The sequence below is a fragment of the Apodemus sylvaticus genome, chromosome 7 (assembly GCF_947179515.1).
Source record: "Apodemus sylvaticus chromosome 7, mApoSyl1.1, whole genome shotgun sequence".
Taxonomy (NCBI): Eukaryota; Metazoa; Chordata; class Mammalia; order Rodentia; family Muridae; genus Apodemus; species Apodemus sylvaticus.
In genome coordinates, this window is record NC_067478.1 from 48,979,229 (window position 1) to 48,991,344 (window position 12,116).

Genomic DNA, 12,116 nt, shown 5'->3' on the forward strand with positions numbered 1-12,116 from the left:
TATTGGCGACTCCTAGAACCTGGAGAGATGGTGAGCCGATGGCGGAGGAAGAAGTGTTTTGGGAGGAATTAGATAAAGGGTCCGATGGTTATGAAACCCCAAGAGAGATTATATCATCTGGTTCAAAAGTTTTCTGGAACAAATGACAGAACTGATTATAGGAAGTACTTTTAATTAGCTGAGCTGAATCCAAAAGAAGGCGTACTAGTCCAAGCCAACAGAGGAAGTTTATTGAACTTCCTATTTAAAACAGATGTTCTATCAGGGGCTCTGAATGTGATAATAGGATTGCATCCCGATGTAGTTCATGGAACTCGGAAATGCCAAAAAACAAACACTAGCCAGGTATTCTCCATTCTAAATGGCATACAGGATGTTTGTAGGGCATTTCTGCAGGTGGGTAAGTTCCCTGAATGTTGCAAGTTCAAAGCTGACGTCTAGAAGCTTGGGAAGGGAAGCACTCAGCTGGTATGGGCCCTTCACAGAGTCCCTGGTAGGGAGGGAGTCACTGAACATGGGGCAGGCTGGGGGGGCAGCCACGAGAACATGCACTCTGTAAGCTGATGTAAGATTTTCTATGAGCAAAGCCTCACTAGGTGTAAAGCCCCGTGACAAGGTGAGGTGCCACACCCCGCTTTGTCTCCAGTGTGTGAACCTGGTATGTGGCGATTACACTGGTTTGGTTGAAATGGCTAGGGGGACCTTTTAAAATGTAGTTCCTTGCAGATATTGTGGCAGAGTAAACACACAGGCCACCAGGGAAGGAGATCATGCCTTTTGAGGGAGGATATCTTTCCCACTTTGTAGCCAATGCTCTCTCGTGGGAAGAGCATTCCAACATGCTGTTAAGTTGTCCTGTTCCAGCATTCAGGAGGATGCTCCCCTGAATTTCTCCCCAAACTCCACCCCATTCACCCCAGCCCATGGCTTTGGAACCCACACCGTCTGGGTGGCTAGAAGTTCCGTGACACCACTCACAAGAGGATGGATTCTAAGTAAGGTCAGCAGTCAAGCAAAACTCAGAATCAATGATACGTTTAACTTCCTTTGCATGGAACTTATCTAACAGCCAGAAAAATCAAAGAATGGGTTAGTGCCTTCTCACAGCAATGTTGGAGCAGCAAATAATGGGTTTGCACTGTTACCCCAAGTTTCTTAAGAAGAAAACAGCGAGATAATGGGAGAAAAGGAAAATGTTTATATTTTGGTAAATGGTCAAAAGTACACAAAAAAACTAATGTCATCTATATGCACATAATATCTGAAATTTATTTTTTTCTTTCAATTAGAAAAAAAAGAAAATTATGTTGGTAAGTGCCTGGGTATCAGAGGGCCAATTCAAGTGTTTGAGTTTGCTGATAGGTGGTAATTAACTATGATTATTGGTTCTTTAGTGTATAAAATACTTCACAAATTATAGATAACCCAAAGATGTATTTATAGAAAAAGAGACTTCTTATGGAATTGTGCCTGGTCATAACAACCTCTCCTCAGAGACTCCAAGTGACTGGCATTCCGGTCCTTTTCTTTCTTGAACAAAATGAAAGCCTGGTAAGAGATGGGAAATATTTGCCAAGTTTGTTACCATCAACAGCAACAAAGTTGAAATAAGTTTTTAAAAATTGTATTACTTATGTGCTTATTCCCCCTACTTGTGTGTGTATGTGTGTATGTGTGTGTGTGTGTGTGTGTGCATATTCCTGCCTGTGTGCCATAGAACATATAAATTGGTCACAGGACAACTTACAAGAGTCCATTCTGTCACCTATATGGGTCCTAGGGATCGAACTCAAGCCATTAAGCTGGATTCATCTCACTGAACAATCTTTCTGGCCTCTGACAATTTTTTAAAGAAAACTATTTGATGAACATTTTCAAAACCTTATGCTATATAATATTTCTCACAATTTTAAGTATTAGATGAGTGATTCTTATTTGAGTTTGATATTAGGGGAAATGAGATCATAAGAGGTTACAGATAATAGACATTTTTTAATTATGAAGGTACAGTTTGTATATAACAACCTGTCATTTGGAAAGTATTGAGTATTTCTGACAGTCTATTATAAATATGCACATTTACACATCAATTGTTACTTTGCTAATTTACATATACTAATGAAGACATATAGTGAGACCATGATTTTGTTTCCTTTGTGTAAACCCTCTGCTGATGCTTTGCAGACATGAATTCTAAGGGAGACTGCTGCTGTTGGGTTGCATAGCACTGGAGTTAAGAAAAAGTCTCCGGGAATGAAAAGGCTTGTACTCAGGAAGTTGTAAAAGTTGAAAAAAATGTTAGCCGCTCAGGGATCTTAAGGTGATTGCTGGAACCTCCACTGTTCGCCCAGGATGAGAATAGTCATTCTGAGTTACATCACACTAGGAATGACTCTGGATTCCTCTCTGACATTTGTTTCTATGATTCCTTAAGGGAGGAAATGGGAGGAGACTTACATCCTGTGAAAGGGATTTGTGACACAGGTCTCTTGAGGATTCTTTGATGCATATTATATAATTTTTAAAGCAGTGACCAGGAAATAGCCATTTTTCATCTTAGATAATGACTTTTACATAATATTAAGTGCCTTTACTTTTCTGGCTTGAAGATAGATTTTTAGAGATTTTCTTAAAAGTGTTTCAGATCTAGAGAAAATCATGTACATGTTTATTTTTTCTTTTTACTTTTTCATACGTGTATTATTTAAGCTGTGTGAAGCCTTCACTGGTAAACAGTATAAGTATAAGTTTTGTTTTGGGTTTTTTTGTTTTGTTTTGTTTTTTTGTTCTTCATATAAACTTTGTTTTGTTTAAAGCCAAGCTCAAGCCAAAAGGCTGAGAAAGGGAATGAAAATATCTCCACCTAGTGGCTCCACGAGGTAATTAATTAAACCAAAATCCAAAAGCAGCATGAACTGGGTCTATGTTGAAATGCAATTACTTAATACTTACATAAGTAAAATAAAGTTCAGATAGTATGCACTTGTAATTAAAATGAAAATAACATGTGGAAATGCTATTTGTTATTTTTTTGCGGGGGACAGGGAGTGCTGGGCTGGGGAAGAGTTATTGAGGAAGGAGCTCAGACCCTTACAAGTGCTAGGCAAGCATGATACAGCCGAGCTACCCAGCAGCTGTTCTTATAAATGTTGACGTGAGTTTCTTTGCATACGCTCAGTGACGGTAGAACTGAGTCTTCTCACCAAGCTAGCTCTCTCTGCTTGCCGCGGGGTCCGGAGCCGCGGGGGTACCAACTCTGTACATGGTTTCTGAATGACTGGATGAAAAATGTGGTAATCCAAGTTCACAAGGGCATAAAAGGCTCCTTCCTATCAAAGGAAAACTAATCAAACAATGATACTAAATGTCTGTAAAGTGGCTAGACTGCTTTAATTACTGAGTCAGCTTTGGAATTTATTATAAGGCTGGGTTAGGGGGCAGGTGGGATGACTGAGTGGCTAAACCCGAGTGTTGCCAAACCTGGGAGCTATCCCTGGGATCTACATAGTGTAAGGTGAGAACCAATGCCCACAAGTTGTCTTCTGACCTCAACACATACAGCCACCTACACACAAAAGAAATGAACGTAAAAAAATGTTTTAAAAAACACGAATGAATTTATAGGGCCGGTGAGGTGGCTCAGTGAGGCGCAACGTCTGTTGGCAAGTCTGACAACGTGGGACTTACATGGTGAAGGAAGGTAGCCAAGTCCTGCTAGTTGTCCTCTGAACCCCACAGGTGTGTGCCGAACGTGCACACCACACATCACACACTCACTCAAAGAGATAAATGTAATTAAGCAAAAAGAATGAATCTAGATATAAGAACATTAACCAGTTATGCAAAAAGCAGTAGTCCGAGAGAGCAAATTCTTACTTCTTCGGAATGCAGAGGAACTAAATCCTTATTAGCAGTTCAATGCACAAACACAAGAAGTGACAGGTGTGTGGGCATTGTTCAGAACAGAGAGCATTTGGCTGGAAATCAGCTTCAGGGAACTATTTTCCCATCATGTGGTTTGTATATAGCAATTACCATTTTTTCATCTAGAAATATCTACCTAATATTACACAAATGTTAGACATAGTTTCTGACTTATTTTGGAAGTAGAGCACACGTGCAAATATAAAGAAGTTACCCCCAATAGCAGAGTCTGCAGAGCTGTTGTTACTGGCCTCATGTACCTGTTTTCATTTTGTTGCTTAACATTTACAGTCTTTTACTGAAATGGTGTGATATTGGTTTTCCCGTCAAGTACTTACTTGAGTTTAATTGAAAATGCTATATCTTTCTTCTCTTTATAGAAAGCGTCATCATTCACCAGTTGCGAATGAGCTCCCGATGAGAGTACCAAACACAGCTCTCGGTCATCACTAAGGTCACCATGCTACTGATGTTGACTGGAAACACCTTAGGACTTGCAGTGATTTTCTTTTTTTGGAGGATACAATTTAGCAGTAAAAAACAAACAAACAAACAAAAACCACATTGTGGATGACATGAACATGTGTGGCAAACCCAGTTGAATCTTTGTACCCAAAGAAAGTCTTCTCTTTACAAAGTGTTCAGGCCTGTGGGCACATGCTGTATAATTTATTTGTATAATACTTTTTGTAATGTGATTTTCCCCCTAAATTGTCTCCTTTCTCATAGTCCATGGCACATGTATCTGTAGATTGTACTGTCAATTCTTCAAAGCATTGTGTATTCAAAAGAGGTTAACATATCATTTTCCTTTTATTGTTATTTTTAAGGAAAAGAAAGCACAGTACTCTGTTTCCCTGGACAACCTTAAAAGGTAAAACCTAGAAACAGGAGACCCTGCGAGTTTGATTGCTTGAGGGATGCTATAGCTCTGATTGTGGCTCAACCCTGAAAACAGTGTCCTGACTTAGGAGTTTAAGTACTTAAAACCAATTTGTAACTGTCCCCTTTGGTGTTCTGAATGGGAAACAAGCAGCTTTGACTGACAGTTCAATTTTATTTCTATCTGCATTGTTTAATTCTGTGTACAAACCATAATAGTGACTTTGATGACCCTGTATTTCCCACATATTAATGCTTCCATGAAAACTTGCAAATAAAAACTGACCTAAATAATGTCAACATTTTTTCAAAAACTAAAAAATTATGGAGATCCAAAGGTAGATAATCACTTCCCTCTGATTTTGATAGGCTTTCAAAACTACTTGTAGGTAGACAAAACAACTCCTCCTCCTCTTTCTCCTCCTCCCCTTCCCTCCTCCCTCCTCCCTCCTCCTCCTATTCTTCTTGGTACAGGTTCCTGCTATGTTTCTCTAGCTAGCCTAAAACTGGCATTGTAGACCAGGCTGGTCTTGAAGTCACAGGGATCCTGCCTGCCTGTGCCTCTCGTGTGTGCTCCGACTAAAGGCATGTGCCACCAAACCCAGCTAAGAATGTATATTTTAGCAAGTTAAAAGCCCACCATTTGTTACTCGTCTCATTGTTAGAGTTGCTGTGGAATATAGGTTTATGTAAAAATGTGACGTCTACTTGAAACTCTAGTTAAAAAAATATACTGTTGTCTGGAGTGTATTTCTTATAAGATCTTTAAAATAACCTTAAGGTTAAGCGCTGACACTCACTTTCTAAATGAAGAAGTCATTTACCATCCACTCTAGTATGATTAAAGAGCCAAGATATCTTCTGAATGTTGAGGTAAGTTAAGTCACGCAAGCCACGGGCTGGAGGCTCTCCTCTGTAGTTCACAAGCTGAGCCCACATCAGCTGCAGAGGGAAGTTTACAGAGTCTCTGGAATAGGAAACACAATGCTGAATTTCCTCCCTCGTGTAACCTAGAAGGTTTTTAATATATTCTGTGGAACTGACAAATTATATTTAATACATACCATAAATTAAATATATTCTAAACGTATTCTTGCATTTGTTTAAAGCAAAATAAATGTTATGTTAGGCTTGCCCAAGCTTAAATGATTGTGGAAGTATCACATAACTTTCTGTGGTTTTGATCACTGACACAGCAATCTAGACTGTGTGTGTGTGTGTGTGTGTTTGTGTGCGTATGTGTATTTTTAAAAGTGTTAAGATTTGCTTTCTCAAAATGTTAAAATATGATATTTTCAATCACAAAACAATTTTCATTTTACTTAGTATTTTTACTGCCGACAGTGAGTAAAAGTTTTAGGTGGTACAGTTACTGAAGCTCGATTATTTGCTTTAAACTACAACATTACTAAGCTGTGTATATGGATCCTCTGGGTTTCTTTCCTCCTGAGCTGTTAAGAATTTTAGTATTTGTAAAGAACAGTGAAGATTATGTTGTAACCAGTCATCTGGGTATATGATTTTCCTGCCTACCTCATGACCAATTTCTTTGTTTAAACATGAGTGACAGATATGTAAAAATGAGCACATTAAATTTGAAACAAGAGATATTATGAAACAGATCAAGATCGCAGTCACATCTTAGCAACCTTGTCGCATTGTAAAAGTGGCCTTCACAAGCAGTTGTGGCGCTAACCTGGATACTTCGATCTCTTTTACTGTAAATATCTCTCCATCAATTTGGATGACGCTAACCTGGATACTTCGATCTCTTTTACTGTAAATATCTCTCCATCAATTTGGATGAGACTAATTTTTGGATGGAATTATTTAGGTGTTTTCTGAACTGTAATCAGTATTTCTGAACTGTATCAAGGCACAGTTGACCTAATCCATTGTTCTGTTTGATCTGTAGTTGTTGTTCTGTTTTGTTTTTAAGACAGGGTCTCCTTATGCAGCTCTGGTTGTCCTGGAACTCACAGAGATCCTGTCTCTGTTTCCTGAGTGTTGGGAATAAAAATGTGCAAGACAACACCCGGCCTTTATACTTGTTTTCTGAGACAGGGTTTCCCTATCTAGCCCAGGCTGTCCTCAAACACACCTTGTAGCTAAGGATAGCCTCCCATTTGTGATCTTCCTGCCTCAGTCATCTGAGTGTTAGAATTACAAGCATGAATCACAGTTTTGACTACACCTTTCTTCTTGAAAATTGTTTTTGCTTATTCGATCTTGGTTTTCTTAGTATCGTCTGCATTTCTTCAAGCGTTCATAAAGTGTTGAGCTTGATGAAGAGACTGGATAGAGTGTCCACAGGATGTCCATGCCCAGAATGTACATACAATACGAATTTATTGAGTCTTAAAACAACCACTAAGAAATTATGATGTGGAATATCTAAGCGTTAACAGCAACATAGATGCTACTCAAATAACTTGGAGCTTGTAAAAGTTAGAGTAAATGGTTTATTAGGTGTGTGATGGTTTTAGCCAATGCCATTGTAGAACTTTTCTGGAAAAACAGAAAAAAAGCAACACCCATGGCAGGTGTTGAATATGTTCATGTATTGTTTCAGTCCCGCATCTAAAAATAGCCAAAGTACAAAGTGAAATTGAAAACTCAAGAGTCAATGCCTGAGGCTCAGGCCGTCTTATCTCCACTGCTAAACCCTCCTAAAAAGACCAAGGAGAGGGCAAAGAGGAAGAAGAACAAACAAACTATAAGAGACTTAGAAAAATTGCAAGTTTATGACCATTAATATTTGTTTCTGAAGTTTTCAGTAGTTGTTTCATAACAATACAATAACTGTGTGTTCTTGCTAGAAAATGTAATAGTTTCACAAATTTTGGGCAGGTTTATTTATGGACGCCATGGTGGGATACAGGCATTTTCTGCCTTTTTGTTTGTTTGTGGCTCATGTTATTTGGGGGTATTTCATCTTATCATCCAACAGATTTTGTCACTTTACCAGTGAAAATTTGAATTTTAAAATAAAAAATATAAGATATTCATTTATCCAAAATAATATATAAAATAAAATAATAAATGTATAATCTGATTAAATGTTAAAATTCTTCAAGTTTTAAGTGTTTTCAAAAGCAAGAATATATTTTGGAAAGCTTTCAGAAGTATATTCTATTTTCCTATCATTCTTAATTTGCCTCCCTTAAGCTCTATTAAATAATTTTATTATTTTACACTAAAGCCACATGGTTTTATGTGCTTGTCTTTTGTATCAGTGTAATGCCCCCCTTTCAGCTCTTCATAAGTGATTTAATTACAGTTAAGACATTCTATGTTACTTTTAAAATCAAATAATTTATAGAACTCTCACCAGAGTCTGAAAAAAATGACAATGAAATAGGAAAGGATTGTGTGATATTCTTTTTACATCTGAACACAATATTCATACAATTAAAAAATTTAAAATAAATTTCCTTTTAGACACTTTGTGTATCTGCATGTGTATATTTCTAAGTGTGTGTGTATGTGCATGTATTTATATATGTGTGTGTGTGTGTGTGTGTGTGTGCATCATGTGCATGCAGATATCCTAGGAGGCCAGAAGAGGGCATTGGATCCTTTGGAATTGGAATTACTGGTACTTTTGAATCACGTGACATGGGTGCTGGGCTCCAAACCTAGGTCTCTGCCAGAGCAGCAATCGCTCAGCCATTTCCCCAGCTTTACAGCTTCTTCTTACTCAGAATCATTTGCTCTGGAATAGTTTTATGGCTCCGTGTTTTATATTTTCTTAGCGTCTTTCACTACGGCTTGTAGATGTGGCAGAGGAGGACTGTGAAAATGAAGGACGGATGCTCTTCTCAGTTACCTGTGGTTTGACTCCATAAGGTTTTTAAGACAGGAGACTGGCTAAGACGGTCCTCTTGTCCCCTTCCCACCCTCAAATGCAGTGTCGATCAGTGGTTGTGTACTATTCTGCTTTCTCTTGTTAATCTAAAGGAAGACTCCTCAGTAGAGCAGACGTATACCAGACTCTGCCCACAGGCATGGGAAATGGTTTCTGTAAAGAGGGACGAAGGTGAAGTGAATTATGCTTAACATCCTCTCATCAGCTCTGTGCCAGAAGTGGTGGCCTGTGAGCAAAGCCAGTCCTAACTTACCTTTGCCACACTTGGAATAAACGGGTGAGTTTTTACTTTATTCATTAGAGATGTACCTTCCAAAGAAGCAAAGCATCAGCAAGATTGAAAAGGCTATTTGCTGCCGAGCCTGGCAGCCTGAGTTCAATCCCTGGGGCCCACACAGGGTTTGAATTTGTTCTCTGGTCTCCAAATGCACACCTTGGGGCAGGTGCTCTGGTACATGCATAAGCAGACATGTGCACATGCACAAAAGCAACAAATGTAAAACAAACCTTTAAAAAAGCAAACAGAAGGATATTTAAGTCAAAATGCTTCTGGCAGACGAGTTGCAGGTGCTATGTGTCCTGCTTCTCAGGGGCTATCTTTGCTGACCAAGAGAATGAAGGACAAGACAAAATGTGCAAGGTCTAAACTACATTTAAGTGAATTTGTTAACCTCAAAGCTCTGGGCTAGTGACCAAAAGTGAGAGAACAAGAATGATCCCTCCACCCAGGCCTCTTCAAAAACAATACCTCCAGCCCAGGCCTTTTTGTTTTTCTTTCTTTCTTTCTTTCTTTCTTTCTTTCTTTCTTTCTTTCTTTCTTTCTTTCTTTCTTTCTCTTTCTTTCTTTCTTTCTTTAAAGTGCAGTGGGGTTTTTTTGTTTGTTTGTTTGTTTTTTTTCAAATTTTATTTATTATTATATGTGAGTACACTGTCTTCAAACACTCCAGAGAGGGCATCAGATCTCATTACAGATGGTTGTGAGTCACCGTGTGGTTGCTGGGATTTGAACTCAGGATCTTTGGAAGAGTAGTCAGTGCTCTTAACTGCTGAGTCATCTCTCCAGCCCCAGCCCAGGCTTTTTCAAGATCAACCCCTCCAGCCCAGGCTTCTTGGCAACAGGGAACTTTGTCTACTTCTGAGTTGAAAACTTAGTCAAGGCACCTATGAAGGATGTCAAATACTGAGACATTTTCTTCAAGTAGACTACTTGGGCAACTTCTAGTTCCAGGCACAGGAACCTGATCCACAGAGGGAAAGTCCTGGAATCTACAAACTGGATTTCACAGCCTCCCCTCCTCCACCCCTCCCGTTTTTAAAGACAATTAGTTATTCCTTGTTTTTCCTTGCATAGTTGCAGTACTTCTTTCAGAGAGAACCATAGTCTCTAAAGAGAATAAAACCCCCTTTCCTTCTCTCCAGGACCCTATTTTTCAAAATCTCCCTCATATTGACTGCTGTCAGTTCCTTGCTTCTGTAATAAAATGCCCAAGGAGTCAACTAATAAAGTAAAAGTTTATACTGGTCAGTTTCAGAAGTCAGTTGCACAAAGTACATCTTGGAGAGAGTCTGTGGTAGAGCAGGCCTATTCAGTTAATGATAACCAGGAAGCAAAAAGAAAGACTGGAAGGGGGCAGTCTCAGATCCTCTTCAATGCATGCTCCACCCCCCACCCATGTGGTTTGAAAAAGAATGGGCCCGTAGGCTCAAATGCTTGGTTCCCAGTTGATAGACTATTAGAAAGGATTAAGAGGGATGGCCTTATTGGAGGAGGTGTGGCCTTGGAGGAGATGAGTCACTGATGTTACCTTTGAGGTTATGAAAGACCACACCAGGTCCAGTCTCTTGCTCTGCCTAAAACTTGCAGATCTGATGTGAACTCTCAGCTACTACTGCTCTAGGGCCATGCCTGCCTGTCTGCCTGCTTGCCTGATGATCACAGACTCACCTCTGAAACTGTAAGCAAGCCCTAATTAAACGCTTTCTTTTCTAAGTTGCCTTGGTCATGGTGTCTCCATACAGCAGTAGAACTACTAAGATACCCTCATGCTATAACTTCCTCCCTAGGCTCCATTTTGTCTGGTTTTACTACCCCACCACCACCCGTGTAACACCATGAACTAGGATCAAACCTTCAATACATCGGACTTCGAGGGCCATTGCAGATTGAAGCTGTAGCAAACTGCTGTACAAATCTATGCTCCATTTATACACTTCTTAAAAGACGTATGGCAGCCACATGCAGGCAGGCTGGAGTAGCAGCTAAGAGTTACATCCTGATCCGCACAAAGGACTGGGTCTGGTGCAGGCTTTTGAAACCTCAAAGGCTTCTTCCAGTGACATACCTCCTCCAGTCGCACAGCCATTCCAAGGAGGCCACACCTCCTAATATTTCCCAACAGTTCCACTTTCTGGTGACCAAGCATTCAAATATATGAGCCCATGGGGGTCTTTCTCAAACAACCATCTCCCCCAAATTCAGAGCACTGGAGATATCTGTTTCTATGGCGAGGTAGCACGCTAAACCCTTGCTCAAGAACAACGTGATCACCCAGGGTAATGCAGAGAAACCATTTAGCATAAGTCTCCTTTGGTTATCATTCTATTTTCTCTTGAATGGGGACTCCCTTCCCTACAGCTTAGTGTTTGACATCATAAAAGGGCCTCACACAAACCCTGTAGACTCATAGAGCAAAGATCTCATTGTTTCCATGGTTGGTTGCCAAGTAATCTCTTTCACCAAAATGTGAGATCACTGAGAGCCACCAGGTAAAGTCCAGATTGACTGAATATGTTTTATGTCCTAAGCCTTTTGCCAAATGCTGGACCTTTAGAAATGAAGAAAAACTCTCTGTCTTTGAGCTCTAGCTAGTAAGACAGATGTAAGTAGGTATCTTTCAGTACTAGATGGTAAGTGCTGGGGTGGAGGTAGGTGGAGGTCTCTTTGAGCTCAGATGAATTAAGAGTTATAAAATAGCTTCATAGGGAACAATGACTTAACAACAACAACAACAAAAACCTGAATGTACCTCCTACTGCTAAGACAATCTAAAACATGTCAAAATGGAAAAAATGTTAAGTCGAAAAATGGTCTGCCATGAGAGAACATTTTTAAAGGTATGATTTTTTTCAACCTCTATGATTCTCATAGAATAAGCTAAGCCTCTTTCTTTTTCCATCCAACTCTCCTTTAAATAATTAATTTCTCTGTTATGCCTGTAACAGATGTCAGCTGGCTGTCAACCTAGAGATGGCACTATTTTTGAAGCTAAGCTTTTGTCTATAATTGATGAGACCTTGGGGATGTAATCAACTGAGAGACCCAAAGCAACAGAAGATGTGGATTCTGAGCTCCCACAAGAGGTATATTCTTCCACTCAGAGAAATGAAACCTTATTTTTAAAACTAAGCTAATAGGCTGTCTACTTGATTTTCTGGAAGCTGG

At 39.5% G+C, this 12,116-nt stretch overlaps 1 protein-coding gene across 1 annotated transcript in view; it reads left to right on the forward strand.

The window, feature by feature from the left end:
- The window catches only part of Filip1 (filamin A interacting protein 1), a 157,118-nt gene extending 151,198 nt beyond the window's left edge, over window positions 1–5,920 (forward strand). Inside the window, exon 7 of the mRNA XM_052187751.1 lies at window positions 4,305–5,920. Coding sequence (XP_052043711.1) covers window positions 4,305–4,345 — 41 coding nt within the window. The 3' untranslated portion in view covers window positions 4,346–5,920. The remainder of the gene's footprint in view (window positions 1–4,304) is intronic.
- Window positions 5,921–12,116: the final 6,196 nt, after the last annotated feature.